This window comes from Blastomyces gilchristii (genome assembly GCF_000003855.2).
Source record: "Blastomyces gilchristii SLH14081 genomic scaffold supercont1.25, whole genome shotgun sequence".
Classification (NCBI taxonomy): domain Eukaryota; kingdom Fungi; phylum Ascomycota; class Eurotiomycetes; order Onygenales; family Ajellomycetaceae; genus Blastomyces; species Blastomyces gilchristii.
The window spans coordinates 231,586-256,927 of NW_003101657.1; the positions used below are offsets into that span (position 1 = coordinate 231,586).

The window sequence follows — 25,342 nt, forward strand, 5'->3', positions numbered from 1 at the left end:
GTACTTGATTTTTTCTCTCCATCGCATTCAATTGCCCATCATGGATCAAGCGAAATTGGCCAGGCTCCAGCAGAGTGTGCGGATTGGTAAGTGTTGGAAAGCCCAACCTCCCCTCCCCCCATCTTTTTCCTGGGAGATACTATTGTCCGGGGAATATTAATTCTTTTTGAACGATTGGACGATCGCTGACTGCTATGGTGTTTTGTAGGGTACGTATCCTAATATTAGTTGCCGAGCTCCTCCTAGTCGCGTGACCGGGAAATGACCAGTTGATTCTTTATCTGTAAAGGGAGCAAGGTTGGGTTATATTAATTCGATGGCTAATGATTTCATGTCTTTCCTATGTATAGAGGCAAGGGTACCCCACGACGCAAGATGAAGAAGGTCCACAAGTCATCCGGAACCGATGACAAGAAGCTCCAAACGTCGTTGAAGAAGCTGAATGTGCAGCCCATCCAGGCTATTGAGGAGGTGAACATGTTCAAGGAAGACGGAAATGTCATTCACTTCGCTGCCCCTAAAGGTGCGTTTAGCGACCCCCTATTACTGGTATCTTTCGGCATTGGAATTTATATATCTAACGTTGGTTTTCTTCCCTTGCAATTTCCACAATATAGTTCACGCCTCCGTCCCCAGCAACACCTTCGCCATCTACGGCAACGGCGAAGACAAAGAGCTCACTGAGCTTGTACCTGGAATCCTCAACCAACTGGGACCCGACTCACTTGCGTCTCTCCGCAAACTGGCCGAGAGCTACCAGAGCATGCAGAAGAGGGAAGGTGAAGATGACAAGAAGGATGATGATGAGGACGATGACGATATTCCCGATCTAGTTGATGGAGAGAACTTCGAGAGCAAGGTTGAATGATTGTGGAGGACGGACATTGAACAAAAAAAACACCGCAACCTATCCTAAATACGACCTAAAGGGAATCCATTTTAACAATTTTCATAAAATTATATTTGCGTTCTCTTCTTCCTCCCTTTTTGTTTTTATTATTTGGCGGTTCATTTTGGTGTCCCTGATCGAAAGCCAGAAATGATCAGAAAAGGGGAAACTGGAAAAATTGAGAATTATTTAAGGCGCCCGTGGAACAAAATAAAGCATCCCAATGAAAAACACACAGATTTAAAGAAACAGGCCCCAACTGGTGCCGCGTTGAGTTTGATGATCATTTTTCTTTACGATTTTCCCTCATTACTTTGCGCTCTCTGCCTATGACCCCTGATCTCTACTTCCTGTGCACAAGCATAGCCATGTGCTATGCGCAACATAGGCAAAGTAGCGTGCCTTGTAAGTCCTGGTTTATATCTCTCAACATACAAGCATCCATTGATCCTCATACCATGACGTCGCTTGCCACATTTACCCCTCATGGTTCATTACATGCTGCAGGGCATGAAATTCGACCCCCTATTTCAGAGGGCTGGGTGAAGGAAGACAAGAGTTGACTGACTACATTGGCGGTTTGTGCGCGAAAATAGCCTCCGCAGATGAACGGATTTTAGCGTTGGAATTCTATATGCTTCACACTAAGCAGGGTTAAATGTTTTGTATGCCTTTTTCTAATGATACTTTGTGTTGTTGTATCGATATCTCTCATTCGGTTCCTATCTGATCCAAAAAACCAACCTTGGTTGCCAACTAGAGATGCATTGGCAATCACAAGAAGGGGAAGAGTTACGGGAAGGGCTCCATCAACAGAGAAAAGGGAGACAAAATAAAACTTGGCGCTCAACGCAAGGCATTTATTTCTCTCTATGGATATGAGTCTTCAGGTACAGTAGTTCCAAGAGGACATCCAGTCATAAAGGGGGAATAAAACCGAGAGAAATTGCTTAAATAGGAGAGTAAAATAAATACATTAAGCAGTGGCAACATCTAGTGAATCATGTCGAAAGAAATGCCAGGCTCTGCTCTTCACCCGCCAGATCTCGGGGGAGAAGGGTCAAAGACGCAGGAGGGCGAAACGCGACAGGTGATGAAATAGGTACCTGCGAAATTTCGAACGCCATACATGACCCTTGTGTGACAAAACACTAAAACCTAGTAAGCTCATAAACGCACGAAGATAAAAAGGTATGGCAAAGGAAGATGTGTTTGTCATTGCACAAGTAAATATAACATATCGGGGGAAATATATCCCATGCTGGTAGACAAACGGCAAGGCGGAAACGATGGATATCAAAGCGCTTTAGTACTGTGTCATTTCAGATCGATAACAAAGCTCAAGTATGAAGTGTGTTCATTACTTTGGAGTGTATAAATACAGGGCCTTGCCAATGCAGCCGTAAGTTTATGTTCTGTGGTGCGAGTGATCACACATTTCCACGACCCTTGCTAAGCCATACCACGACCATTGCAGACGACCTTGGTCGCCATGAAACGTCGTCGTTCGAAGGGAGACATAACGGCTATCCAAAGCAGGGTCGAGAGGAATATGCAGCCGGATGTTGCATTTTGAGAGGGAACGCAGTAAGCGCGTCGTTGATGGTGATATGTATAAAGGCGACAGGTTGATATGGCAGTTGCGGGGTCAGGATTCTTCCTTCAGGGCGCACAAGTCAGTTCCAAGCAGCCTGTCTATCATGTACCAGAAGCGCCAGTAAGCGTTTGATTTGTCATGATCGAACGTTCCATCTTCGCCAAGTACAGGCCCATCACCAACGATGTCCCCAGTAAACCAGCTTAAAATTGGAATAGACCGAAGGATCCGTTCAATGACAGTTGGTTGGGGAGGTAGCGCTTCAGAGATTGGCCGTAAAACGGCACGACGAACTGTGGGAATATGGGTCATACATTCGGATTCAGGTTTTCGTGGAGGTTCGGATTGGGACTGCAGTTGAGTTTGAGTTTGGCGCTGGCGCAGAGTGCTCCCTGAGCCTAAATCAGTGGCTGTCGCAGAGCTGGCAGTTACAGTGGATCCCTGAGAAGCAACAGAGTCATCTATAGTTCCGTCCGTCGAGATTGTATTGGTAATGAAGGAGCGAGGAAGGGTAGATCTGTCGAGATCAGATGGTTTTTGAAGGAATATGTTGGACTGAGACAGAGTTAAAGTATGTGGCTTCAGTTGCAGTCGAATAGATTCGGCAGAGTCTTTGGGAATCGGAGCATCATGTTGTGGACCCTGACCATGGTATGGTTCACAGAATACTAGGAAACCGTCTATATCTTGCGGGGAGAAGAAGCAGGCACGATCAGCGGCAACGGCTGAGTCAAATGTGACCTTTATCCAGTGATCTCCTCCAGCATATCGTTTCGCTTTCTTATTGGCATCAGCTGATAAAGTCGGGTGAATAACGACGTCACGACCGCTTAGTAGCTGGGGATATTTTGGTGTCAAATCAGGGTCGGTTCTGGAATAATCCTCGCATATCATGCCGTGAGATATTCGCTCGAATTTGTCAATGACTTTCCATTCAGAATCTTTGGTCTTGTAGCCATAAAGGACGCACTCCGTAGCAACTTTTTCAATAGACTTTCGGGGTGGATCGTTACAATTATTGGTAGTGGACGGAGGTAGGTGCTTTAATTGAGCCTGTTCTTGTTCCTGTTGCTGCGCGAAAAGCTTGCTGAACTCTGCCACGTTTGGGTTTTCTTTTCTGGCTGGAGTCCCCGTTCGAGTTCCCGATCGAGTAGAGTTGTAACGCGCATTCCGCCTCTTTCCAAAAGGACCACTCTCTTCTGGGGGCCGTCGTGGATTCCGCGACTCGCTAATAGATAGGTTAGTTTTGGTAGGGAAGCGGCGGGCATTGTAAACGAGGAGTAACAAAGATGGTGACAGCATCCAACAAAGCGAGAGTGAGGTGAAAGTGAATAATAATACATATATAATAATACATAAAACATAGCAGCAAAAAGAGAATAAAGCAGACGGATGTGGGGAGAATATCTTACTCTTTGTAAACATATCCCCAAGGGAGAATATTTCCTTTCTCGTCTCTGGCGCGTTCCTCTAAAGGAACAGCGTGGTACTCCATAGCAACGGTAAGCTCTCAGAAGTACACAATACGAACGGGCATAATAGCGGCGGCGATCAGCAACCGCTGGACTTAAGTACGATGAGAGCGGTGTTGATTTGCACAGCGGCGGCCTGTTTGTTCTGGTTGAGCTCTTTTTCAGGACGCAAAAGTTTGAAGCTGTATTTAAAACAATAACTACATATCACGTGTTTGACCAGTCACGTGTATCATCCGCCAAGCGAATCTATATCGATTGACACGACGACGACAAACGATAGCAAACTTGGGTGGAGGAACTGACCTGCAGTTTGGATCATCGATACATCTCTACGCGAACCGGGGAAGCTCCCGAATTGCCTGCTGTAGCAGTTCGACCTTATTCGATCCCTTAGACAAGTTTTTTTTAAGTCCGCCATTAGACGCCACTCCCGTGTCGATGCTAGATTGCAGCACCATCCTGCAAGAATCAGAATGTTTTCAAGGGCGCATTTGTCGTGCTCCATTTCTTCCGATTGCCATTGCTTGATACACCTGGGGAACAAGTCCTCATTTCCATCAAAGATTGACTCGGCAATGGGCTCCAGGAATTCCCCTTCCTGTCCTCCGAGTATCGTGTACAGAGCAGGCGCCTCAGCAGCACATTGTTCGCGAATATCCTACAAAGCCCAGTTCCACTCCCAATTTTGGCCCTTGAGAATTTCCTGAGCTTGTTCGTTATATCCGAGGTGTGCGCGTGGGTGTCTACCCTCGCTAAAATACACCCCCACCAGGATTTCTCACAGCTGTGGATGATCTCTGGAAATGGCGAGCAGGAAGTTAACAGCCTCAACTTCCTGCTCCTTCGTCTGCCCTACCGGAGGCGGGATCGGGGCTCTCGGAGCTAACCAAATTGTGTAGGGCTCAGGTTTGGTTTCGAGAGGTGGCTCTAAAGGTTGCTGGATGCGTGGATACGGACTCGGAACCCCTGACCATTCCCAGTCCACTTTCTCCTCCTCTAGTATTTCTACTGGTTCGCAGCCTATCATCTCAATGTCTTCGGATATGCAGAATGAGTCCAGGCCCTGCAAAGGATTTAGACTCCCGCATCCTTGCTCAAAGGCCGCCATCAAGGTAAGCCCTGTGTCATCCTCTGCAGGTGTTTGAGCGATGAACCAGTCACCTTTAGGAAGGGAATCATCGCCCAGGGCAGCAGAGTCAGGTGCAGTGTTTCGGTTACCTTTTGAAGACCTCCGATCGACGAACTCTTCATCATCGGGGTGGGAATCTTTTTCGACGGATGTCGTAGAATCGGATAGCTCGGCCTTGCCCGACATATAATAAGATTTTACCTATGTATCTGGACATCTGACTTCTTGTGCCCATCGGGAAATCCATGGGAAAGTCGTTGGGCCTTGGATTTGTTGTGGATCTTTAGGGTCATCGGCCCGTCCCCCCGTCGACGAAACATCCGGCTCCTCACCGGCTGGACAGACGTATGATTAGAATTAATCACTTTGAAGAGTCTCTAGCATGTTTCTTGCATGATTTTGTCACCAACAGCCCACTTACTCTTCTCGTCTTCTTCTTGCCAGCCAGCAGGCCCGTTCCATTGCCATTTACCCCAGCTAGTCGGTTTTAGCAAAGGGTATATGGCGAGCATTTCTGCTTGTATAAAGTGGCAGCGTCCATATTTGGCCTGCGTGGTTGGAATGATGTTTATGGGTCGATGTTTGTATGGCTAGGGCGAACAAGTGTGTACGACCGTGGAAGTTGTAAGAAGAATAATGATAACTGGAGAACAAGAGGTTGTTATAATGAAAGAGGTGAAGGACTACGAGAAGGAGGGAGATGATGGTATGAAGAGGGGCAGGAGAAGGAGAGGGAGAAGGAAAGGGTTAGAAGTAGAATATGCGGTCATAAACTCTAGTAGACGACGTACTTATCAAACATGCACTGCTTCTACCGTACACTCCTGTATATGAAGATTCGAAAGTGAATTTTCACAAATGCTCAGCATGTAAATGTACCAGTCAAGGTAGCCGGGTAGGATACACGTAAGTCCATTTTATTCGATCCTATGTCTCGAAACAAGAAGAATAGCATCGGCACATATGCTCATGTTCTCTACTCCCCACCCCTAGAGCAAACAAGCCGACAGGGGTTTTCAGAAACAAATAAATTAAGAAAAAAAAAGCAGGCGGTGGAAAGATCCGGCTTTGCCTCACTTTTCATACACTTTCCTTTACATTAGTAAAATCTTTCAGAAAGATATTTCATCATTCTGTATGTTTGAAGACATTATAAGGTCCACCATCTTCTTCCTTCCACAAATATTTCTCCTGAATTCAATTTCCGGTCTTTGAATCCACCCCAGGATGGGCAACATAAGTTAACATAGTTTATTTCCGCATCGTTCAACCATTTGAATCTTCACTCCTCCGCTCCGAATTCAATGCAACAAACCACCCCTGATTGTTTGCATCCCTCGTAATGATTGATAATACCATGTCCATCACAAGTTGCCAGCTTTTTGAGTTCTGTAGAGTAAACTGCGCTTAACATGGAGGGGAAATGAGGCGCGGAATTTACAAGGGGAAGTGGAAAAAGACGGGAAATGATATCAAGAGTAAATGGAGTCAGTCACCTGCCGAACACGTCTAAAATTTGAAAGTTATAGAACATACAAGTGACAAAGCAGAGAACACAGACCAAGCGAGTCATCCATTAAATATCTACTAAACAGTAGCAAGAATCCCGGTGACAGCCAAGAGAAGACTGGTCCATACCGGCGCAAAAAGGGAGAAAAATATTAATACGATATATCTAAACATCTCTTTCATCTTCATGTACGCGGGGACTGCCCCAAACAGCTCTGGTCAAACTCAAATCCAATCCCTAACCTCCCCCTCAGCCCACCTCCACAACCCATTCCCGACGGTTTCATCCTCGGCAAACCAATTCCTCGCCCAAACTCCAACAGGGTTGAAATACGCCCCATTCGTCAACATCTTCTTCTCTACCCCGGCAGCCCACAAATGATTAAGCGCCCCTTCCTCCTCACCTGTCAACAGGGGCCCCGCCGCAGCAGTTGCATACCTCACAAGCGGATTAGAGAACTTCGTCGGTGAGTATAGGTTGGTCAAGATTAGACCTGGATGGAGAGATACAGAGGTTATTTGCGGGTAGAGGCGGGCTAGTTGCGCTGCGAGCGCGACGTTGGCGGCTTTAGAGCAGCCGTAGCGCGTCCAGGTGTTCTCCGTTAGAAGCTTCGCTGTGGATGTCATGGTCTCCAGTGGATTGTAGGCTGGAGCTAGTTGCCAGGCGAGGGATGAGACTGAGATTACCCGCACGTCTGCTGTTGCTGGCTGGCGGGGGACATTCGAGGCTTTTGCAGTTTCGAGGAGGATAGGTAATAGGAGTTTTGTAAGGAGGAAGTGGCCGAGGAAGTTTGTGCCGAATTGGATCTCGTAACCGTCCTCGGTAGTGTCTGGCGGTAAGGCCATTACGCCAGCGTTGAGGATTAGGATATCGAGCCGGCTGTTTTCGGACTTGAAGGTGGATGCGGCAGTTTGGATGGACTGGAATGATGCGAGGTCGAGGGGTAGGAAACGGATGTCAGTAGCTGAAGTTTGTTCGGTGCTCAGGGAAGATTTGATATCTGTTATGGCTGCAAGCGCTTTATCTTCGCTGCGCGCGGCCAGGTAGATGCGGGATGGGCCGTGTTTGGCGAGTTGGAGGATAGTTTGTTTGCCGAGTCCAGTATTTCCTGGTGATATAGTTAGACACACACGCTAGGTGATCAGCGCACTTCGCACCGTCTACAGGAGACCATGGGCCCTCTATTATGTGATGAAAGGGGTAAAGAGAGCAAGTTGTCCGGAACATACCTCCTGTGAGAAGTATAACCTTGCCTCTTAGATCCCCCATATCTCTCTCCGGCGCAAACACTCTTCTACCCAATAGTTTTGAGCCGATATGGCTCACCGTCGATGCGAGATACATCAGATTCTCTACTGGGTAGTGCAACATGCCAGTTATAAACCGGGCTGTGGATATCACCTCCTGCCAAGCGCTGGGAGTTTTTCTACCATGAGTCGATGGGGTAGCTGAAGCTGAAGCTGAAGCTGAGAGATTCATGGTGGTTTTTCGACACTCGGCTACTTCACTGTTATCGATGCTACTATTAGTTTCGTTGCTTCTGCTCCCAGATTCTGGGGGAGAAGATGCGAAAGTATCATTTCCCTGAAGCATTTTGGGTTGTTCAAAAGTAAAATTCTTGGGAATCAAACTTTCGATCTTGCTGCTGGGGACGCTGGCCCATAAACCTCAGGGGATTGAAAGAATATCCTTGATCCGCTTGATGGTTCTGTACTTCAAGATTTTAAGCTTGAGTTGGCGCTTTAGTCTCTGGATCTTTGCCTTCGAGTATAATCTGGCTTTATATGCGCCAAGGGCAGCAGATATCTTCTTGTTTCCTCCTTTCTTTTTCCTCCGCAAAATCGAGAGATGGAAAGAAGAACTGCCCACGTATATAGATGTGAAGTTAATGTACGAAAACGAAACCCGGGAGACCGATGCAAGTAAGGAATAAAAAGTAAACCAATGGACAAGCAGAAGGAATATTTATGACTTCCTGAAATGTTAGGAATGTGCTAACTTGAGATTAGCAAGCGCGGTAGGTGTCTGGACCGCAACGAATGGCAAAGATAATCGGTGTATATAAGTCGTCGATATCAATACTTTCCCCTGCGCTTGGAATCCCTGTGATGAGGTTGTTGCTGATTGTCGTCAGTGATTTGAAGATGCGCCAGTTGAGCACGGACCATGCAGCTCCGGCTACGGAAGTGTCATCTGTACTATTTTTGTAACTAGAAAAATTCCGAGTTCATCTTAGCTCAGATAGATGTTATATACGGAGTATAGCCTCTTGACTACATACATTTATAAATTGAAGAAGAATATATTATCTAGGAATAAAAAAAACAGAGAGAGAGAAATAAAAGTATCGTAGCTGATGTCAAACACCAGATATCCAGCCTATGCTTAACGTTCATTCTAGAGAAAAGGTGCCAATGCTGTCCCAAGATACATACAGAGACTCGAAAATCCAAGAAGTCGAAGAAAAGGAGATATTAGAACTCAAAACTCTCTACATGTAAATATATCCCTTGGGCCCCCGTACCCTTATGGACTGCCCGCTCGTCACTTAGCGACACGATACTGCCACGTACATCACTATTAAGCCCACGTGGGCCACATACCACGACGCCGCTCTCGCCTTCAGCCACCTCGAGGACTTTGCGGATTATGCCACGCGAGTCGGGCCGGCCCGAGAGAATTCGGACACGAGGGTCGAGTACTGACTTTGGGAGTGGGTGGGAAGTGAGCTCTTGTGTGGTGGCGGTGGTGGTTGTTGTTGGGGAGGGCTTTTGTGGTGGAGTTGGGTTTGAGGTGAGGGTTGATTTTTCTTGGGTTATCGTCTGTTCTCGTTCTGATAGAGGAGTTTGTGGTGAAAAAGATGGGCCTGAGCAGTTGCAGGGTGGGAAGGAAGAATTTTCGTCGGTGACTTCGCGCGTGCAACAGCATCCGCCATCTGGTTGGCACTCGTTACGTCCCGTTTGTGGGCCGGATTCATCGGTTGTTGAGGCGGAGGTGATGGAGATAGTTTCAATGTTTTTCTCCAGGATTTCTTCTCTGGCTAGTTCACTTTTTAGCAAAGTAGGGTTGGTAATTTGCAGCTTCACTGATTGTGGTGATGGCAACTGCGGTTCGGATTTTGATGTTGAAGCCATCTCCTCGTCGCATGTAACATAGATGCTGATCTCGAGCTCCCCCTTAAAGGTAGGGTTACGCTGCTGGCATGCATCTATATCTTGTAGGGCGGCATCTAAATGCTCAGAGAACCAGCTGAGTAGTGATCGGGATCTAATTACCCAGATAAAGCGGATCCGTTTGGTAACTGACCGGTTGGGAGATGAGAGGAAAGACCCACGCTGGGGGGCTTTGACTAGACATTCGCTCTTCCAGCCCTCCACAACATCACGCATTAGGGGCATGGTGAATGTGGCGCCCATACCCCCAGCAAGTAGCACCAGGCTATCGAACTGCCGTAGCGGCCTTATCCTTCCGTACGGGCCTTCTACTCCGACAAGCTTAACATTCCCGGAACTAGTGCAGCGCCCGCCCAGAAGGTCATGATTTTTTGACGCATATGAGAAAAATTTCTTCGTTCCCCCCTTTTGTGCGCGCACTAGGAATTCTAGTTTCTTGTCCCCCGGAATCGAAGCTATGGTAAGAGGATGGCTTTGAAGTGGGACCAGGCCATGACATGATAGTAAAACATGTTGTCCAGGCTTCCAGGATATCACTGGGTTCGGCACTGTAATTCGTGTAACATTTCCGGGGAGAGGGGTGAAGGTGGCCTCGTGGGCCCAAAGGCGTTGTGCGGTTGTTGCGTTCCGACGCGGATGAAAAATTGAGAGGTTGGAGCATAATACCAAGGCATATCTAGCGAGTCGATCAAAGACGAGTAATCCAATCGGTATCCACACCCACTCTCTCACCTCATCCTGAGCATGATACCACACAGCTACGAGGAAGCCAACAAATGTAAGAACATGCACCAACACAAAGATCTCGTAGCTGAGTTTCCGCACGGGCGCCACCGAGACCAAAACAATGAAGGTCAAGATACACCAGGCAGCGAATCCTCGCTGTGTTATGGGGTCTGTAGTCAACTTTACTGTAATGTAATCATATCTGGCCCAGGAGCGGAACCAGAACCCCATATGGATGGTTGCGGTGAGCCACATTGTCCTTGCAACCCACCGATGAAGCCAATTTAGTCTCTCATAGCTCGACCCGATGAGGAGGCCAATGATATTAGTTTTGTTAGAGAGGAGTATCACTAGAGGTAGCTGTGCGAAAGCGACAAATCCAGTGCGATAGCCCACACTCTCCCAGCTCCATTCGTCCAACATGTTCATTTTGTATGAGCAGAGGACCATAACCACGATTAGATTGGCAAGCATAAGCATCGTCGGCCCGAGAGGGGGTAGATGAAATTCGGCACGGCCTATAATGATCGGGGCAAGGGGGTAATTGGAAACCTCTCTCATCATGGCCGTAATGGTAGCATATATGCTAAAGAAAAGAGATTTCGGTTTCGACGGGGTCGGGCTCGAATCAACAAGTCTGCCAACTCGTTTCCGTTAGCAGTGAGATATCCATCATTGAGCGATGAGCGCAAGATGCATAACTCACCTCTGGGCTGCTACAATCTTGTTCAGGACATTGCCCACGGTGGCTACCCCGATGGCGCTCCCCACCACCGCCCAGTACATCTGTTGCATATAGAAGTAGCTGGGAGCATCTCCTGTAGAGGCACCTCCCCCTCCCCCTCCATGCCCGGCATGGCTCATTGTGCTGGTTGTTTACCCCAAAATGGGGGTATGGTATGTTCGACAGATAAAAAGTGTCCGATATACGAATATGAAAATATAAGGGATCAATGATATCTTTTGATGTCTCTAATTGCTGGGAGAAAGAAAGGCGTCCAATGTTGCTTTCTTTATGTTCCTCCCATTGCTGACAACAGACTAGAGCAGAGAAACATCTACCGTCGCATAAAAACAAGCAACACAGGAACGACAGGAACGAGAAGTTATGAGAACCGATTGTTCCGCTCAGCGCTTGAGAGCGGGGCAGGGTCCTTGGATAGGAAGCACAATGTGGAAGCACAGATGTCACAGATAATAATACACAGACAGCCGTTCTCCGCGAGGGCTGGAATCGCTCACGGTGGTAATTTTTTATTATCAGCAACTCAAAGCCCAGAGGCAAAATGAGCATAATATTACGCCATTATCAGCAGGAATTTGCCGGCAATATTCCAGCAAACATCTCAGACCTTCTCGGCGGGCTTTCTTTTTTTTTTCTTAGCCGCTGCTGTTGGAGTCAGCATACATTGAAAATGTGCTCAAGCGCGCCCCCGCCGCGTGGGCTAAACCGTATCCAGCGCAAATCTGGCCTATCCCCGTGGCCCCGCGACCAGGATGCGAGAAGCGAAGATAGAACGGCCTGTGCAGATATCGGATCTGGCGGGCGATTTCCTGAGAACCCTCGTGCCGGGTGGTTTGACTCAAGGGGTCATCATCATGCTTGGGTGCCACAGGGGAGCCCCACGCTGAGTCTGATACAAACGAATGTCTGGACTCAAAAGAAGGTGATGGACGGGGGGGGGTTTGGTGAGACATAGGAAACTTGAACCCTTCCGGCGGCGCCAGATCATCTCGTACATCCGTATCTGCGACCAGCGGGGATCCAGTGTACCATTATAGCTCCCGGTAATCGTTGGGATCTAGCTCAAAAGTGCTCCTAAAAAGCACTCCGCCTTCTTCTCGTACTCTTTTTGCTCACCACCCCTCCAGGGCATATACGAAGACACCACGCCTCAATCGTTTCCTGCAGGTATATACATACACCAGGTCTCGCCCGCTTCGGCTTCCCTCTTCTCTCTTCCACTGCATAGTTGTCTTCGTGACCTGTTGCACTTAGTCCGTCCGACCTGTCGGGGTCAACTCTGCCCTTTACTGATTTCAAGGCCTGCCGATATAACAGATCTTCAAGCCTGGCGTTTGAAGTGCCGTATCCACCGCGCCCTTGGGCTAATTTTCCCGTCTGCTTTTAAAGAGGCATCCAAGGGCCAGCTTGGGACAGAGTTACTGCTTGTATCTGCCTCTCTGCTATACGCTCATTTTTATTTTATTTATTTTATTATTATCTTTCGAACCCATTCTTGAAAGATATATCATACTCTAGCGAACTGGTGATAGGAAGACAGAACATACGTGTGCGACGAACTCGCTGTTTTCATATATACTTCGTGTCCTTGGATACTTTCTCAAGGAAAGCAGAAGGATTTAATACCTCTTTCAATCGGCCCTGGTGAACACAATATACAACTAAACTCGCCTACGGATCGACATACACAGTGGAACTCCTCACAAACAAATCAACCAAAAGAAAAATCACGAAACCAATTACAGCAAAATGTCTCCCTCCCCTCAACATGGTGGCCACGGCGTATCCTCCCATCCCTCTGGCGGGGAACTGCATATGATAATGGCCTTCCAAAACGTCCAAGCAACTCCCCTCTTCGCGATCGCCTGGACCCCGAACTCCGCCGGTGCCTACGCCGGGACCTGTATATTCCTTCTTCTCTTCGCCGCCATATTCCGGGTCCTGATCGCTGTCAAAATCCAACTAGATCACCGATGGACCGCCGCGGCCTATTCGCGCCGATATGTTGTTGTTGCGGGCCATACGCCGGAAGCAGAGCGGATGCAGGATGACCCCAACGCGTCCACGGCCACGCTGATTACGGCGCATGGCGTCGAGGAGAAAGTTAAGGTTATCAAACGGCCGCTGAATCGTACACCACCTTTCCGGTTTAGTGTTGATTTACCGCGGGCTCTATTGGTGATGGTTCTTGCTGGTGTGGGATATTTGCTGTAAGTGTTTCGCCCTGTTCTTTCGTTGTTGGATGGATATTGGAAGAAAACAGTGAAATAGATATATAAAAGATGTGAAACTAATATGGTATTTTTATATAGCATGTTGGCTGTAATGACTATGAATGTTGGCTACTTTATGTCGGTTCTGGCTGGTGTCTTCGCTGGTGACCTTGCTGTTGGCCGATTCGGGAGTTCTGCTGAAGCCCATTAAAAATATGTTTCATTTTTCTTTGCTTTGCTTTCAGTATTACGAATGTTCTATGGCACGATACATCTTATTTTATTTGAGCAGTGCCTTGGGGAGGGTCCGCTCTTCGTTCTGTACATATTCCCCATTCTTGTTTATTGTCTTTTCTCTTCTAATGGATGTAGCATTATGGAATAGAATTCCGCTTCCATTCGCACCTACAGTCCATTTACATTTCCCCGTATCACTTCTGCAGGCCGCCCTCCTTTGTACGAGGGCGGGATAAAAATGACTTGACAACTTGACACACAAATATACAACGTGTCACGTATCATGAGCCAACTATTGGCTATTCCCCTTCCGACTGTTGCCTTATACCCCGTTTCGATTAACATTTTCCGTTATACCTCTCACAACGTATCCAATGACCTTCGGCGAGTTTCCAACCTTGGTAACCCTACGGATTGCTGCTCAAGGACATGACCGTTCACATCATAGCAACATCCCTTCATGCGTCAACCGAGCGCGGATGCATGGGCATTGCAGATCTAGCTGGGTAATTGATATGTAAAATGTGCATTACCTTCTGAGTATATAGCATATATTCCCAGCCGAGTGGAGTTTGATGGCTTACCTATCTTCACTTTACAGAGGTGTACATATATCGGCATGTTAGTATTAGGCTTAAGCCGCACCAGAACCCGGCGGGAGAGGGATTAAGGCAATGATATCCATTTGATAATCTGGATGAGAAATGTGGTACATGTTAAAAGTTGGTTTCCGGCGACGCAAACGAGATGAATAGATTATCTATGGTAATTTACACTGCTTTTCAAAAAGCCAATCGCGGGATTGGAGATGGCTATTCCAAGGTTTGACTTGACATAACCAAGATAGTTCAAGACAATATCTGCTACTTCCTGTAAGTCACATTCTATATAAGAGAACCTTGCTAGCTAGATTATAATACACACAACATGAATTATATCTTAGTTACCCGCCTTTTTTGGTTCTTTTTTTCCCCCCCCATCTATATATTATTTATTTATTTTATTTATTCTTCCTTTTATTAACTTTCCTCAATTCTTCATCCCCCCTGCTCTTTTGCTTGGCGTCGTGCTAAATCCCCCGCCACGAGGCAATCAATCAACAAAACAAAACGCTAAGTAGGTGGGCTTCTTGTGTGGGTTTGTGACTCCACGCTTTGAGCACAATTGAGCAGATTCTTCTTGTTCTTTTCTTTTTCTTTTTCTTATCGTCTTGTGTGTGTATTTGTGTGTTTTTGTTGATCGTGGGCGTGTGTCTGTTTGCGATAGTGTAGAGAAGTTACCGAGCATTCTTTTATCAATTCGATCAGACATGTGGAAACTTGCTGTTCTTCTTTTTTATGTACTCTAGGGCCAGATATATGGCGTAAAGATAAGTGTATCTAAAATATTCTGATGATTCAAGAGTTGTTTCTCTCCACTTGGAGCGTCGTAGGAGCATTATTATTGCATAACTAGATAACCAACGAATATGACCGCTGAAAGAGGGTGGTATGGTATACGTATTACAGGCACATCATTATTTCAGAACTCCGGCGGTGGAGCATGCGCACTCCACGCCCGAGCCATCTGGCGATCAGCCCGTGGTGGAGGAAGAATCACCTTGGCGGCATATCCCAGCCGCCTCTGCCGTGTGCTGCCGTAGGGCCATAAGCGTAGCTTGCTTTAAATATTAATTGGCATGCCCCTCGCGAGTGTTTTCTATTATTTATTGTGACTCCGTATATGTTCATTTTCGAAGCAAATCCGCTTGTTGGTTGATACCCACAGGTTTCACGTTTTCACGAGCCACCGTGCTGACCGTCCTGTTTTTTAGCCTCTGTTCCTAGTATGTATAGGATCTTCAATGTGTTTGACTTGAGCTGCGCAGTTTCCCTGTCCCTAGCTGATTGGGGTTTACGTTTACTCCGTCAACGTTGTCCATCATTGTTCTCATAGATTATTAGTAAACTGACGCCGATTGCAAAGGCCCCAACCCGCATAGAGAAGCAACCACGCAGCGGCCGCAAACATGCAGCTCCCAACCAGCCTCCTCCATCTAACCTACCTCCTTACCCTCGCGTCCGCTCACTTCGAACTCATCAAACCAGAGTCTCGCGGCACCGAGTATGACAAACTCACAGAATACCCCTGCGGCGGCCTCCCCGTCTCCAGCAAACGCACGAGAGTCTCCCTCATGGACCCAGAGCTCAACGTCGCCCTGAAAATGGGCCATGACCACAGCGCCGTCCAGGTCCTGCTAGCCATTGGCCCGGATCCAGGCACGAATTTCAACGTCACCCTGGTCCCGACTTTCATGGAAATAGGCCTGGGTGACTTCTGTCTGCAGGACGTGAAGTTGACCGAGGAGAAACTCGGGACACAGTTGACGGAGGGTCTGGAAGCGACTCTGCAAGTTGTGACGAATGGGGATCCCAACGGCGGGTTGTATAACGTGAGTACCTCCGTTCTCAGATGGTAGATATATATCTGGGTATGCAAGGCTTAAGGATTAAAAGGCCATGAGCTGACAATTTCTCTCTCCTTACTTGTCAATCAATAGTGCGCAGACCTCGTATTCACCGCCTTCTCTTCCGATGACGACGATGCTTCCTGCAGGAACGGCACTGGTGTCACTGCCAAGCCTTTCCCAGAGTCAGTGGGCCGCATCAACGCTAATGAATCTACTCCAAATGGAGAGAGACAGGGTGGATCGGGAGGTAGAAATGGCGGCGACCAAGGTGGTGAGAACAATTCTGCAGCATCGTTGGAAGCTGCTGCGTGGGGAGTTTTGGGTGCGGCAGTTCTGGCCGCCGGTGCGCTCCTGTAGTTAATTTGGTTTGCATGGTTTTTTTTTTGTTATGTTATTTATTTCTCCCATCGGTGCTCAGCTTCTTTTTTCTTTCTAGGATTATTTCTTCGGGTAGCGAAATGTTTCTTGCTTTTTTTATGATATTGGAAATGCCTCCTAGAATGAGTGCGCAGATTGAGCAGCGTATATATCCTGAATGAAATGCCATCGGTTGTCCCTCCAGCTATTTAAAAAAAAAAAAAAAAAAAAAAAAAAAAAACCCATTAATGTTTCCGCGTAGGTTAATTCCCGTCCCAAAAGTATTTATTTATAGTTTTGAGTCAAACTTCCACCGCAACCAATAAAGGCGGTGAATCCGAGCAGAATAACTACCTCAGTGCGCCAAGACGTTCCTTTTGTCGAACCATATCGCATTGAGGTAAACTTGTGCTCGTATGATTATATCTTTTCTCCCTGTTGTCACAAGAGTTTACTTTACCGATCATGGCTGCACCGCTCGTTGTTCCCGCCCTGACAAGGCACACTGCCACCGTTATCATGGCCCATGGATTGGGTGATAGGTTCGTCTGCGATCCCTGTAAATGTCTCCAGGGGCTCTGCATTGATTAGAGGAGGATGGAAAAGAGCTGAAGGGAAAGGAAAGAGACTATTTGCTGACTTTTTATCTTCTTTATTTGTCAATGTACAGTGGTGCGGGCTGGTACGTTCCGTATCTCGCGCGACCTTCCCTTGCCTCGTCCTCTTTCTCCCCTATAACTACAATTCGCGCTGTGACGCGAAATGCAACAACAGACAATTTCGGCCATTCAACTGACGTACCGAATTTCATTGCTTTGGACATGTAAAGGATTATGCTAGCCCATAATTTCCGGCGTCGTGGCTTATTCAATGAAGTCGCGTTTATTTTCCCCAATGCGCCTGCTATTCCCATTACAATTGTACGAAAATATCCCCACCCACCAATAGAGAGGAACCAGAGAGAGAGCAAACCAATTGGATAGAATCTTTATGAATAGAAGTTCGCTGATGTGCAGGTGTGATGGTTGAATATTAGAACTTTGGCATGTCGATGCCCGGTTGGTATGATATCGTGAAGCTGGGAGTGAATGTTTGTTTTCCCGTCCAGCCGCCCTGCCTCAGGATCCTGCCGTTCGAGTGATAGTTGCTAAATAAAAAATGGCCGCCTGCAAAATCACAATACCAATAGGTACCCGTTGAAGAATTCTCTAAAGCCCAGGATGAGCGCGGAATCCTGAAATCACGCGACTATTTCAACAGCCTCATCAAAGCAGAAATGGACAAGGGCATAAGCCCTTCACGCATCGTGCTGGGAGGCTTCTCGCAGGGAGGTGCCATGTCACTTTTCACTGGCATCACACAGAAAGAGAAGCTGGGCGGCATCTTCGGTCTGTCCTGTTATTTACCACTCGGCGAGAAGATATCGACGTTCATGCCGGACGGGTTTCCGAATAAGCAGACTCCGGTCTTCATGGCGCATGGCGATGCTGATTCTACAGTGCTATTTGAATGGGGCCAGAGGTCAGCTGATAGTCTGAAGGCACTGGGAATGTCGGTGGACTTTAATAAATATGCGTATGTTTTCTTTACACTTTCTCCATTCCTCTTTCATTCTATTCAGACTTTTACATGCCCTGACGGGCGCGATAACGCTAATTCCAAATATAGTGGTATGGGCCATTCGGCGGACCCGGGGGAGATGGCGGACTTGGAGAAATTCCTGCACAGGGTGATCCAGCAGAGGATGCAAAGACAGACGCACTAAATCGTGACTATGGACACCCTCAGGTAGTAGTCAGCGGTGTCTTAGTACGTCGATATTGGCCTTGTTCATCTTGCTCGTCGTGTTGATCGCTTCAAAGCGATTCTCACGATCAGCAGCAAGCAAATGAAAGGCGGACGTAATCGTTAATTGGACATGGGGATAATAAAGCCGTTGTGGGGTCTATGTGCATACCTACCCGTAGAACCAACGAGCTTAGATATATATATTTGGATTTTTTTACTTTCTGATATTGTTGTTTTATATATCTCTTTTACATCATGAATCTGTTTAACTAACCATAGTCATTTCTAGCACCTATTTTACTGTTTATTCTTGTACACAATCTCAATTAATTACCTGGAATTGAATTGCTTGGTATGTTCGACCAGTAACTAAAACAGTGACGTAATTATGTTCACCGAGTTAGCCAAGCCGGCAAAGCTCACAACTCTGCATGTCATCATCTTCATCATCTTCATTACAACCCATTTCCACTCAACTGCCTACAATCCCAACAATATATAAAATAATTATACACCCTCTCTTAAATCTAACGACCAAGAAAAAATATCCTCAAAATGTTCCGCTTCGTACGCCAAACCGCATCCCCATCCCCGTCTCCCATTTACACACTCCCAGTCCAACTGACCAAAAATAACACAGCACAAAACCCTCGACGTAATAACCCTCTTCCACAAACCCTCCCTCCCAGCCTCCACTCGTGTCCTCACCCTGCTCAAACAAGCCAACGCCGACGCCGCCGCCGCTGCAACCCTCGACCAAGCCTCCGACGCCCCCGCCAGCCGCCGCTCCGAGTTCGAGCTGAACGTGACAGAAGACCCGCCCACGCCCGACCAGCTCAAGAATATCTTGGACTACGTGGGTGCCGGAGTGGGCGGGGAGGTGGCGAAGACGAGGGGCGGCGCGGCGATGGCGAGGCCGGGTGATCTTGTGCGGGGGGCGAGGGATCGGTTGGATGCGCTGAGGAGGCTGAAGGAGGATGGAGGGCGGTTTGTGAGGCCTGTGGTGAGTTTGGTTTATGTTTTACTACTGTTGTTTTTGTGTTTTCTTTTCCATCACCGGTACGCAGTATATCTCGGATGGCCAGGCTGATTCATTCATTCTCTTTTTGAACGACCAAATGAGAAGGTCGTCGATTGGAATAACGGTACAGCAGTGATTGGCGATAATGAATCCGAGATTCTAAAGCTGGTGCGCGAGATTCCCGCGGATACGTCGCCGCAATAAAATAGGGAGGCAAAAACGAGTTCGACGATTGGTATCATATCATGATGGATGATTATTCGAGATTTGTTTCAGGCGGTAGGCGGCCTGTTCGGAGAGGAGGTTGGGGGATAACTAGGCACGGGGACGGGGACGGAGGTGGCGAGGAGAGGCATTAAAGCGTATAATTGCCCGGTTAGCATCCATACATTGTACTGTATATATATAATATTTTGGCTACGACGTGGGTTTTCCACAAAGGGGAAAGAAAAGGATCACGACACTTGGGCGCCGATGACCATTGAAACTTTTATCCGGAATCCAGGGGGCAAAGCGCTGGCTGCCATGCACGCGCCTCTGGGTGCATAACTACGTTTGCCCACACACGGCATTGAGCGAACAAAAACGGAAACAGGCATCTTCTGTATCATACTATCAAGTCATTCCTATTTTTATTTTTATTTTTATTCTCTACTTTGGTTGATACTTTCTCTGGCCGTCATGAGAACATGTCCAGGACTGGAACAAAACTGTGTATTTCGCCCTCCTCCGTTATATAACTACCTAGGTACATATACTGGGCATACATATTCAAAGTACATACATGCAGTAGACATATCCAGCACAATCATCCTGAGGTCCCTACACCCCACGAGATACAGACATATAATTAGAATATTTGATCAGCAGTTCTATTGCCTATAATAAGAGTCTCATAATCTATAGAAGAATCAATGTTCTTGATCTTATAATCTAGTCCGCAAGGCTTTCTATATGGATAGAATGTGGGACACATGACTGCAACAGTATGTGTGAGATGTGTACACGGCGGCAGCAGTGTGTACTTCAGAGGGAGAGCTAAAGTTGAACATGTGCCCAGAAAAGTGATCAGTTTGTTGGCACCATGCTCACTCAACTGTTACCCGGTATATACTTCTCCCTACTGAATCGCGCTTCGACATACTGTACTCCCACGGCCTGCATGTCATACCATCTGACGGAAGGAAAATCCATCTCCTTCCAGTTATCATTCCGTCTCATTCCATCCCATCTTCGATTTAATATAAAGACCTGTAATCTCTTTCTAGCTACTCCACAAACAAGTAAGTCCCCGGAGGGTCAGGGGAGGTTGGGGGGGGGTTGTTTACTTGTGCGCCCGCTGTATTCTTGATGGATATATAGAAAGAGGGCTTGTGGGGTCTATGTTGGAGAAAAGACGGAGACGTAAGTTATCTAATGCAAACGTGAGAGAGAAAGCATACTTCTATTTTGCATCAAAAGAAAAGAACACGGAAGAAGAGAAAATAAAAAAAAGTAATAGAAAGCATTGATGGAAACTCGTGTAATTAACAAAAGCTAAAGTACGGAACGCCGGACAGGGAAGCACTAGAGATTTTTTTTAAAAAAAATTAAGAGGATAGAATAGGACCAGGGAACCATGATGTAAACATTAAAGACAAACCGAGTGCACGAAAGAAGAAATACAAATATCCTCTGTCAGAAAAGCTTAGGGGGACCAGTTGTCTGTAGGGTAAACCGTGCATGCCGAAACGAGGATAAGGGCGGGGGAAAGGAATATACAGCAGAGGAGCGCCCCATGATCGGATATAAAGTATGGAAGAAAACGGGGGCAAAAATAAGTTATGATAGTTTGAGTTGTTGTGGTAAGGAACATACAATGCGTGTTGACAATATCTAATTATAAAGATGGAAGCAAGGAAAAGCAATCGTACGCAAATGGATAGCAAAGAGATGACAGAGAGAGAGAGAGAGTCCTTAGGCGCATAACAGGCATTTATCGCGGAACAAGGAATAATAGGCCATAGAACGTCAAGGAGAGAGTGCTGGCGGGATATATAGGCAATTTTGTTATTGTCGAGCAGAGGCCCAGCCACTAACTATTAGGCGTGGAATCTAAATTGATAATCCTCCCATTCGTGGGCTTCAACTCCTTTATAGTTTCGCATGGACCGGATGATCGCCCCCCAAAATCAAAATAAAAATAAAAAATAAAAAAAGGCGCAAGATATTCAGTGGAAGAAGCCTGGAGAAGGAGAAACTCCTGGCTCATAACAATGGTGATAAAAAGAAAAGAGAGAGAACAAAAAAAGGAAAATCATTCACAGGGTCACCGGCTCTCGGTAGCGATATTTGGGGGGAAATATTAAAACAAAGTAAACTGGCAAGAAGCAAGACCGCGATCTCTTCCACTTCTGTGAGGAGTTATGAATTTTGAAAACCAGTCGACGAAAGAAAAACGAGCTAGCTCTGAAATTCAGGGAAAAGAACTGAATGGAGAAGGCTATGGTAGTATGCGTCAATGAGGAAATGGGAAGGAGGTGCAATGCAAGTACTCCACACCAGGAGCATTTTGAAAGTGCATGGTTAGTCAGATACATTTAGAAGATGGTCCCAAATCCTCCGTCGTCGGTGAGGATGGGTTTGCGAGGGGTGCTCCGACCATCGCTGTCAACGGCTGGTTTGCGGTGTCTAAGCGGAGAAAACGTTAATACACATGGTATTCAGCCAATACGCCGCGAGAATTGGGAAAGATTATCAACGGAATCATACCTGAAAGTGAAGCCCACAAATAAACCCTTGCCCATTTGATCTTCCCTATCCGCCATCTGCTCAAGAGCTTTCTGCTTATCATGTACCTCCTTATACTTGGCCATGTCAGCCTCACTCCCGAAATCATCGAAGTAGCCTGCGTCAGTCTCTGAGTCCAACTCAGGCACAAACGGAGCTTTCTGCTCTCGCAATGTGCTGAAATCCACCTCTGCGAAGTAGTCGTGCTCATGGATCTCCTTGATATTCTTAAATCGTTGTTCTTTGGCAGCTACCAAGCGAACGATGAGATCCCAGGTGCGCCTTGACAAGAAGTAGTTGGGATCCTCATACTGCGGCTTGCGCAAGACCTTCTGCCACCGCTTGAGATTCTGCCAAGTTTCGTCGACAGTTGCTCCCGCAAATGGAGGGTATCCAGCTAGAGCCTCGAAGAGCATACAGCCCAAACTCCAATAGTCAACTGTGAAATCATACTCCTCTCCCTTGAGGACTTCCGGAGCCATGTAATCGGGCGATCCGACAATAGATTTCGCGTAGTTAACTTCGCGTTTTCGTAGTGAGCGATACCCCTCTCGCCTTTCTGCAGCGCTACGCTGCTCCATTGGTCTACCAAACGGCACACTTGTGTTTCCAACCTCCGCTAACTTGATGCGCATTGATTCAATTTTGCCGGGGTTGAGCATTCCAGCAGCTAATCCGAAATCTGTTAATTTCACATGTCCAGTTGAATCGATTAAAAAGTTCTCCGGCTTGAGGTCACGATGAATGTATCCTAGAACGTGAAGGGCATCGACACATGAGAACATTTCAGCGATATAAAAGCGGGCATGGCGATTATGAAGCACGCCGGTATTGTTAAGCAGCGTACGGAAATCACCGCCAGGAACGTACTCCATAGCTAGATAGATCTGATCATCGTCTTGGAAAGCGTAAAGGAGTTTCACTAGCCACTCACTCTTGGCAGCCGTGAGGATATCTCTTTCTGTCAAAATGTGTCTGATCTCGTCTAATTTAAACAAGAGCTTCTTGCTCATCACCTTCAATGCGCACACTTCACGGGTATCTTTCTTCTGAGCAAGATACACCTGTCCATATCCGCCCTGCCCAACCTGTGTAAGAATTTGGAAATCATTATGCCGAAGTCTGGTCCGACGTTTGCGTAGATTAGCGCGCTCACGACCAAGATATTTTTGTAAAGCGGACTCGTATTCTTCAGTAGGGGTTTCTGGTGGTGGGGGATAAGCGGCTTTGAATTGAGCATGGCGGGTCTGGCGGTTATGCACGTAGCTCAGGATATCAAAGTAATGATCAAGGAAGTCTATCACGAATTCATAAGAGAATAATTAGCAACAACAGGCCTCTAACACAGCTGGCATTGACAAAAAATGGATTACACTGACAAAGTTGGGTCACATTTGCAAGCCGTTTCACATTGGGAAGCTGTAGCTTTTCTAGTTCCTCTGGAGTGAGACCACGAAGGTGTGATTGGCCCCTTCTGCTTGTTTCTCTGGTTTGATACGGTTCCTGACGCGACACCGCAGCCTGGTTTGTATTGACAGCCGAGTCTCTGCCAAACCGCAGTGCGCCAGGGGGCGTGTTCTCCTTATTTGATATCCGAGGCTGGTTCGCGCTGTCTTTGCTATGAATGACACTTTCGCTAAAAGATGGCAAATCCTCATCACCACCTAATGCTGCCCCTTTGCCTGGAGATAATGACGGCGCATTGAACGCTGACTTGGACGGGGAAGACGGTGTAAGTTTCAAGGCATGGTCGAATACGCTGGGAAGATCTCTTGCGCCGGGAGGAAGACGATTCTTGCTTGGGCTCCCCTGAGGGGTGCTGTAGGGGCTTGTGAAACCGCGTTGAATTGGTGTCTGCGGGCGATCGTAGAACTCGTTGCCGGAACGAGTGTGCAGGAGAGGGGGGATGCGTAAGTCCTGCTTTCCAGCAGGAGACGGAGGGATATTAACCGCCATCTCAGGGTTTTAGAGTGTGAATTGATTTGCGCGTGGGCAGTAAATGAGGTTGCTAGTATGTCGAGGTATCTAAATAAGTATGCGATTGAGTGTTATCGGGCCGCCTTGTTGATAGCGGCGTTGGGCTGTGATGTATTTAGTTACCCCGCCAAAAGCTGTCAACAAGCAGGCGCGCTGTGGTCAACCCTGAAGTGCAACACAACGGCGATGTACGCAGAGAGAGGAGAAGAGAATATATTGGTGGTATAGACAGTGGAAAAAGTCGCTTGGGCATATGGAATGGGAGATTGAAGCAACAAGCAACAGCTGGGCAGAAGAATTGTTCTGGGCTCGTTGGTATGGTATGTAAGGGTAGTAAGGGGAGCGGAGTTTAGCGCTGTGATGTTGATTGTCGGCGTTGTTAGCGGTGGCGGGCGATGCTTGCAATGCTCCCGGCGCGCCTAACGCAATCGGGGGCCGTTGCTGCAGCAACGAATCAAAAGGCAACAAACTGGATTTCGTGCAGCAGATTAAGCTTCCCGCGGCTGGCCAATTGGCTTCTGTTGCGAAGGGTTGGCGATCTGCAATATGCCAAAAATAAAATAAATAAATAAATAAATAACTTAAATCATCACTCTATGCAAAAAAACTCTGTAATGTGACATCACGTGCACCTCATCAAGAATATGTAGTGGCGCCTCATCGTCCTAGTTAGTAGCAATTGCTTCTATCTCACTTCTTACAGATTCTTTATCTCTATTTCTATCTCTTATATAATTAATAGAGTTAGCAGCTCTTGACTATATACAACTATATAGACTGAAGTTTGTGACTACTATTCATAACTTAGCTTAAATACTATTATATATTTAATCTCTATATTTATCTTTCTATTGTGAATACTTCTAGTAGCTATTAGTATATATTACATCAAGCTGTGAATCACTAAATAATTGTCTGTGAGTACTTATTCTTACACTTCTCTACATTTATTACAATCTATACATTCATTAATATACTTATTTCATGCACTGCTGCTCAGTGTGTGAAAATTCTCATTCTCTCAGTACATTTAAACAGTTTCAATTCATTTATTATCTCTTTATTTATTATAGAAAAACCTCATCAAAAATATTTAAATACTCTGACTTATACAGCTCAGATCAATCTTCAAATCTTCATTCTTTTTTTTCATTCTGCTCTTTTCATACATTCTTTACAGTATTTACATTTCTTATACATTTCTCTATATTCACTTTTGATCTCTGTGTTCATAGCATGCACTGCTAAATTCTCTGTAACATGATCTCATATGATGTCATGTGCATT

The 25,342-nt window shown here is 46.7% G+C and overlaps 11 protein-coding genes across 11 annotated transcripts; 5 read left to right on the forward strand and 6 right to left on the reverse strand.

The window, feature by feature from the left end:
* Positions 1-40: 40 nt before the first annotated feature.
* On the forward strand, positions 41-868 carry BDBG_08584 (nascent polypeptide-associated complex subunit beta; the record flags this gene model as incomplete). The annotated part of the gene is made up of 3 exons (XM_031723629.1): positions 41-86; positions 353-523; positions 618-868. 3 exons carry the CDS (start codon positions 41-43, stop codon positions 866-868), a joined length of 468 nt encoding a protein of 155 aa, XP_031580860.1.
* BDBG_08585 (uncharacterized protein) lies at positions 803-4,354 on the reverse strand. The gene is made up of 2 exons (XM_002620959.2): positions 3,899-4,354; positions 803-3,714 (listed from the first exon to the last, which is right to left on the reverse strand). The coding sequence occupies exons 1-2, from the start codon at positions 3,979-3,981 to the stop codon at positions 2,538-2,540; spliced, it is 1,260 nt and encodes a 419-aa protein (XP_002621005.1). The 5' UTR covers positions 3,982-4,354; the 3' UTR covers positions 803-2,537.
* Positions 4,355-4,739: 385 nt separating this feature from the next.
* On the reverse strand, positions 4,740-5,276 carry BDBG_17793 (uncharacterized protein; the record flags this gene model as incomplete). The annotated part of the gene is made up of 1 exon (XM_031725440.1): positions 4,740-5,276. One exon carries the CDS (start codon positions 5,274-5,276, stop codon positions 4,740-4,742), a length of 537 nt encoding a protein of 178 aa, XP_031580861.1.
* A 15-nt stretch (positions 5,277-5,291) lies between these two features.
* BDBG_17794 (uncharacterized protein) lies at positions 5,292-5,602 on the reverse strand (the record flags this gene model as incomplete). The annotated part of the gene is made up of 2 exons (XM_031725441.1): positions 5,292-5,425; positions 5,512-5,602. The coding sequence occupies 2 exons, from the start codon at positions 5,600-5,602 to the stop codon at positions 5,292-5,294; spliced, it is 225 nt and encodes a 74-aa protein (XP_031580862.1).
* A 540-nt stretch (positions 5,603-6,142) lies between these two features.
* On the reverse strand, positions 6,143-8,705 carry BDBG_08587 (short-chain dehydrogenase/reductase). Its single transcript, XM_031723630.1, has 2 exons — positions 7,830-8,705; positions 6,143-7,708 (listed from the first exon to the last, which is right to left on the reverse strand). The coding sequence occupies exons 1-2, from the start codon at positions 8,191-8,193 to the stop codon at positions 6,825-6,827; spliced, it is 1,248 nt and encodes a 415-aa protein (XP_031580863.1). The 5' UTR covers positions 8,194-8,705; the 3' UTR covers positions 6,143-6,824.
* A 14-nt stretch (positions 8,706-8,719) lies between these two features.
* Positions 8,720-12,198, reverse strand: BDBG_08588 (metalloreductase). The gene is made up of 2 exons (XM_031723631.1): positions 11,206-12,198; positions 8,720-11,136 (listed from the first exon to the last, which is right to left on the reverse strand). Exons 1-2 carry the CDS (start codon positions 11,361-11,363, stop codon positions 9,075-9,077), a joined length of 2,220 nt encoding a protein of 739 aa, XP_031580864.1. The 5' UTR covers positions 11,364-12,198; the 3' UTR covers positions 8,720-9,074.
* On the forward strand, positions 11,780-13,861 carry BDBG_08590 (copper transporter). Its single transcript, XM_002620963.2, has 2 exons — positions 11,780-13,454; positions 13,557-13,861. The coding sequence occupies exons 1-2, from the start codon at positions 12,994-12,996 to the stop codon at positions 13,666-13,668; spliced, it is 573 nt and encodes a 190-aa protein (XP_002621009.1). The 5' UTR covers positions 11,780-12,993; the 3' UTR covers positions 13,669-13,861.
* An 812-nt stretch (positions 13,862-14,673) lies between these two features.
* BDBG_08591 (expression library immunization antigen 1) lies at positions 14,674-16,727 on the forward strand. The gene is made up of 3 exons (XM_002620965.2): positions 14,674-15,519; positions 15,660-16,125; positions 16,234-16,727. Exons 2-3 carry the CDS (start codon positions 15,703-15,705, stop codon positions 16,498-16,500), a joined length of 690 nt encoding a protein of 229 aa, XP_002621011.1. The 5' UTR covers positions 14,674-15,519; positions 15,660-15,702; the 3' UTR covers positions 16,501-16,727.
* Positions 16,728-16,813: 86 nt separating this feature from the next.
* Positions 16,814-18,711, forward strand: BDBG_08592 (acyl-protein thioesterase 1). The gene is made up of 6 exons (XM_002620966.2): positions 16,814-17,042; positions 17,171-17,182; positions 17,330-17,420; positions 17,537-17,590; positions 17,690-18,075; positions 18,169-18,711. Exons 1-6 carry the CDS (start codon positions 16,966-16,968, stop codon positions 18,263-18,265), a joined length of 717 nt encoding a protein of 238 aa, XP_002621012.1. The 5' UTR covers positions 16,814-16,965; the 3' UTR covers positions 18,266-18,711.
* Positions 18,712-18,728: 17 nt separating this feature from the next.
* On the forward strand, positions 18,729-20,223 carry BDBG_08593 (uncharacterized protein). Its single transcript, XM_002620967.2, has 3 exons — positions 18,729-18,855; positions 18,929-19,291; positions 19,415-20,223. The coding sequence occupies exons 1-3, from the start codon at positions 18,844-18,846 to the stop codon at positions 19,511-19,513; spliced, it is 474 nt and encodes a 157-aa protein (XP_002621013.1). The 5' UTR covers positions 18,729-18,843; the 3' UTR covers positions 19,514-20,223.
* BDBG_08594 (AGC/NDR/NDR-UNCLASSIFIED protein kinase) lies at positions 19,933-24,589 on the reverse strand. The gene is made up of 3 exons (XM_002620968.2): positions 23,458-24,589; positions 22,061-23,375; positions 19,933-21,979 (listed from the first exon to the last, which is right to left on the reverse strand). Exons 1-3 carry the CDS (start codon positions 24,032-24,034, stop codon positions 21,889-21,891), a joined length of 1,983 nt encoding a protein of 660 aa, XP_002621014.1. The 5' UTR covers positions 24,035-24,589; the 3' UTR covers positions 19,933-21,888.
* Positions 24,590-25,342: the final 753 nt, after the last annotated feature.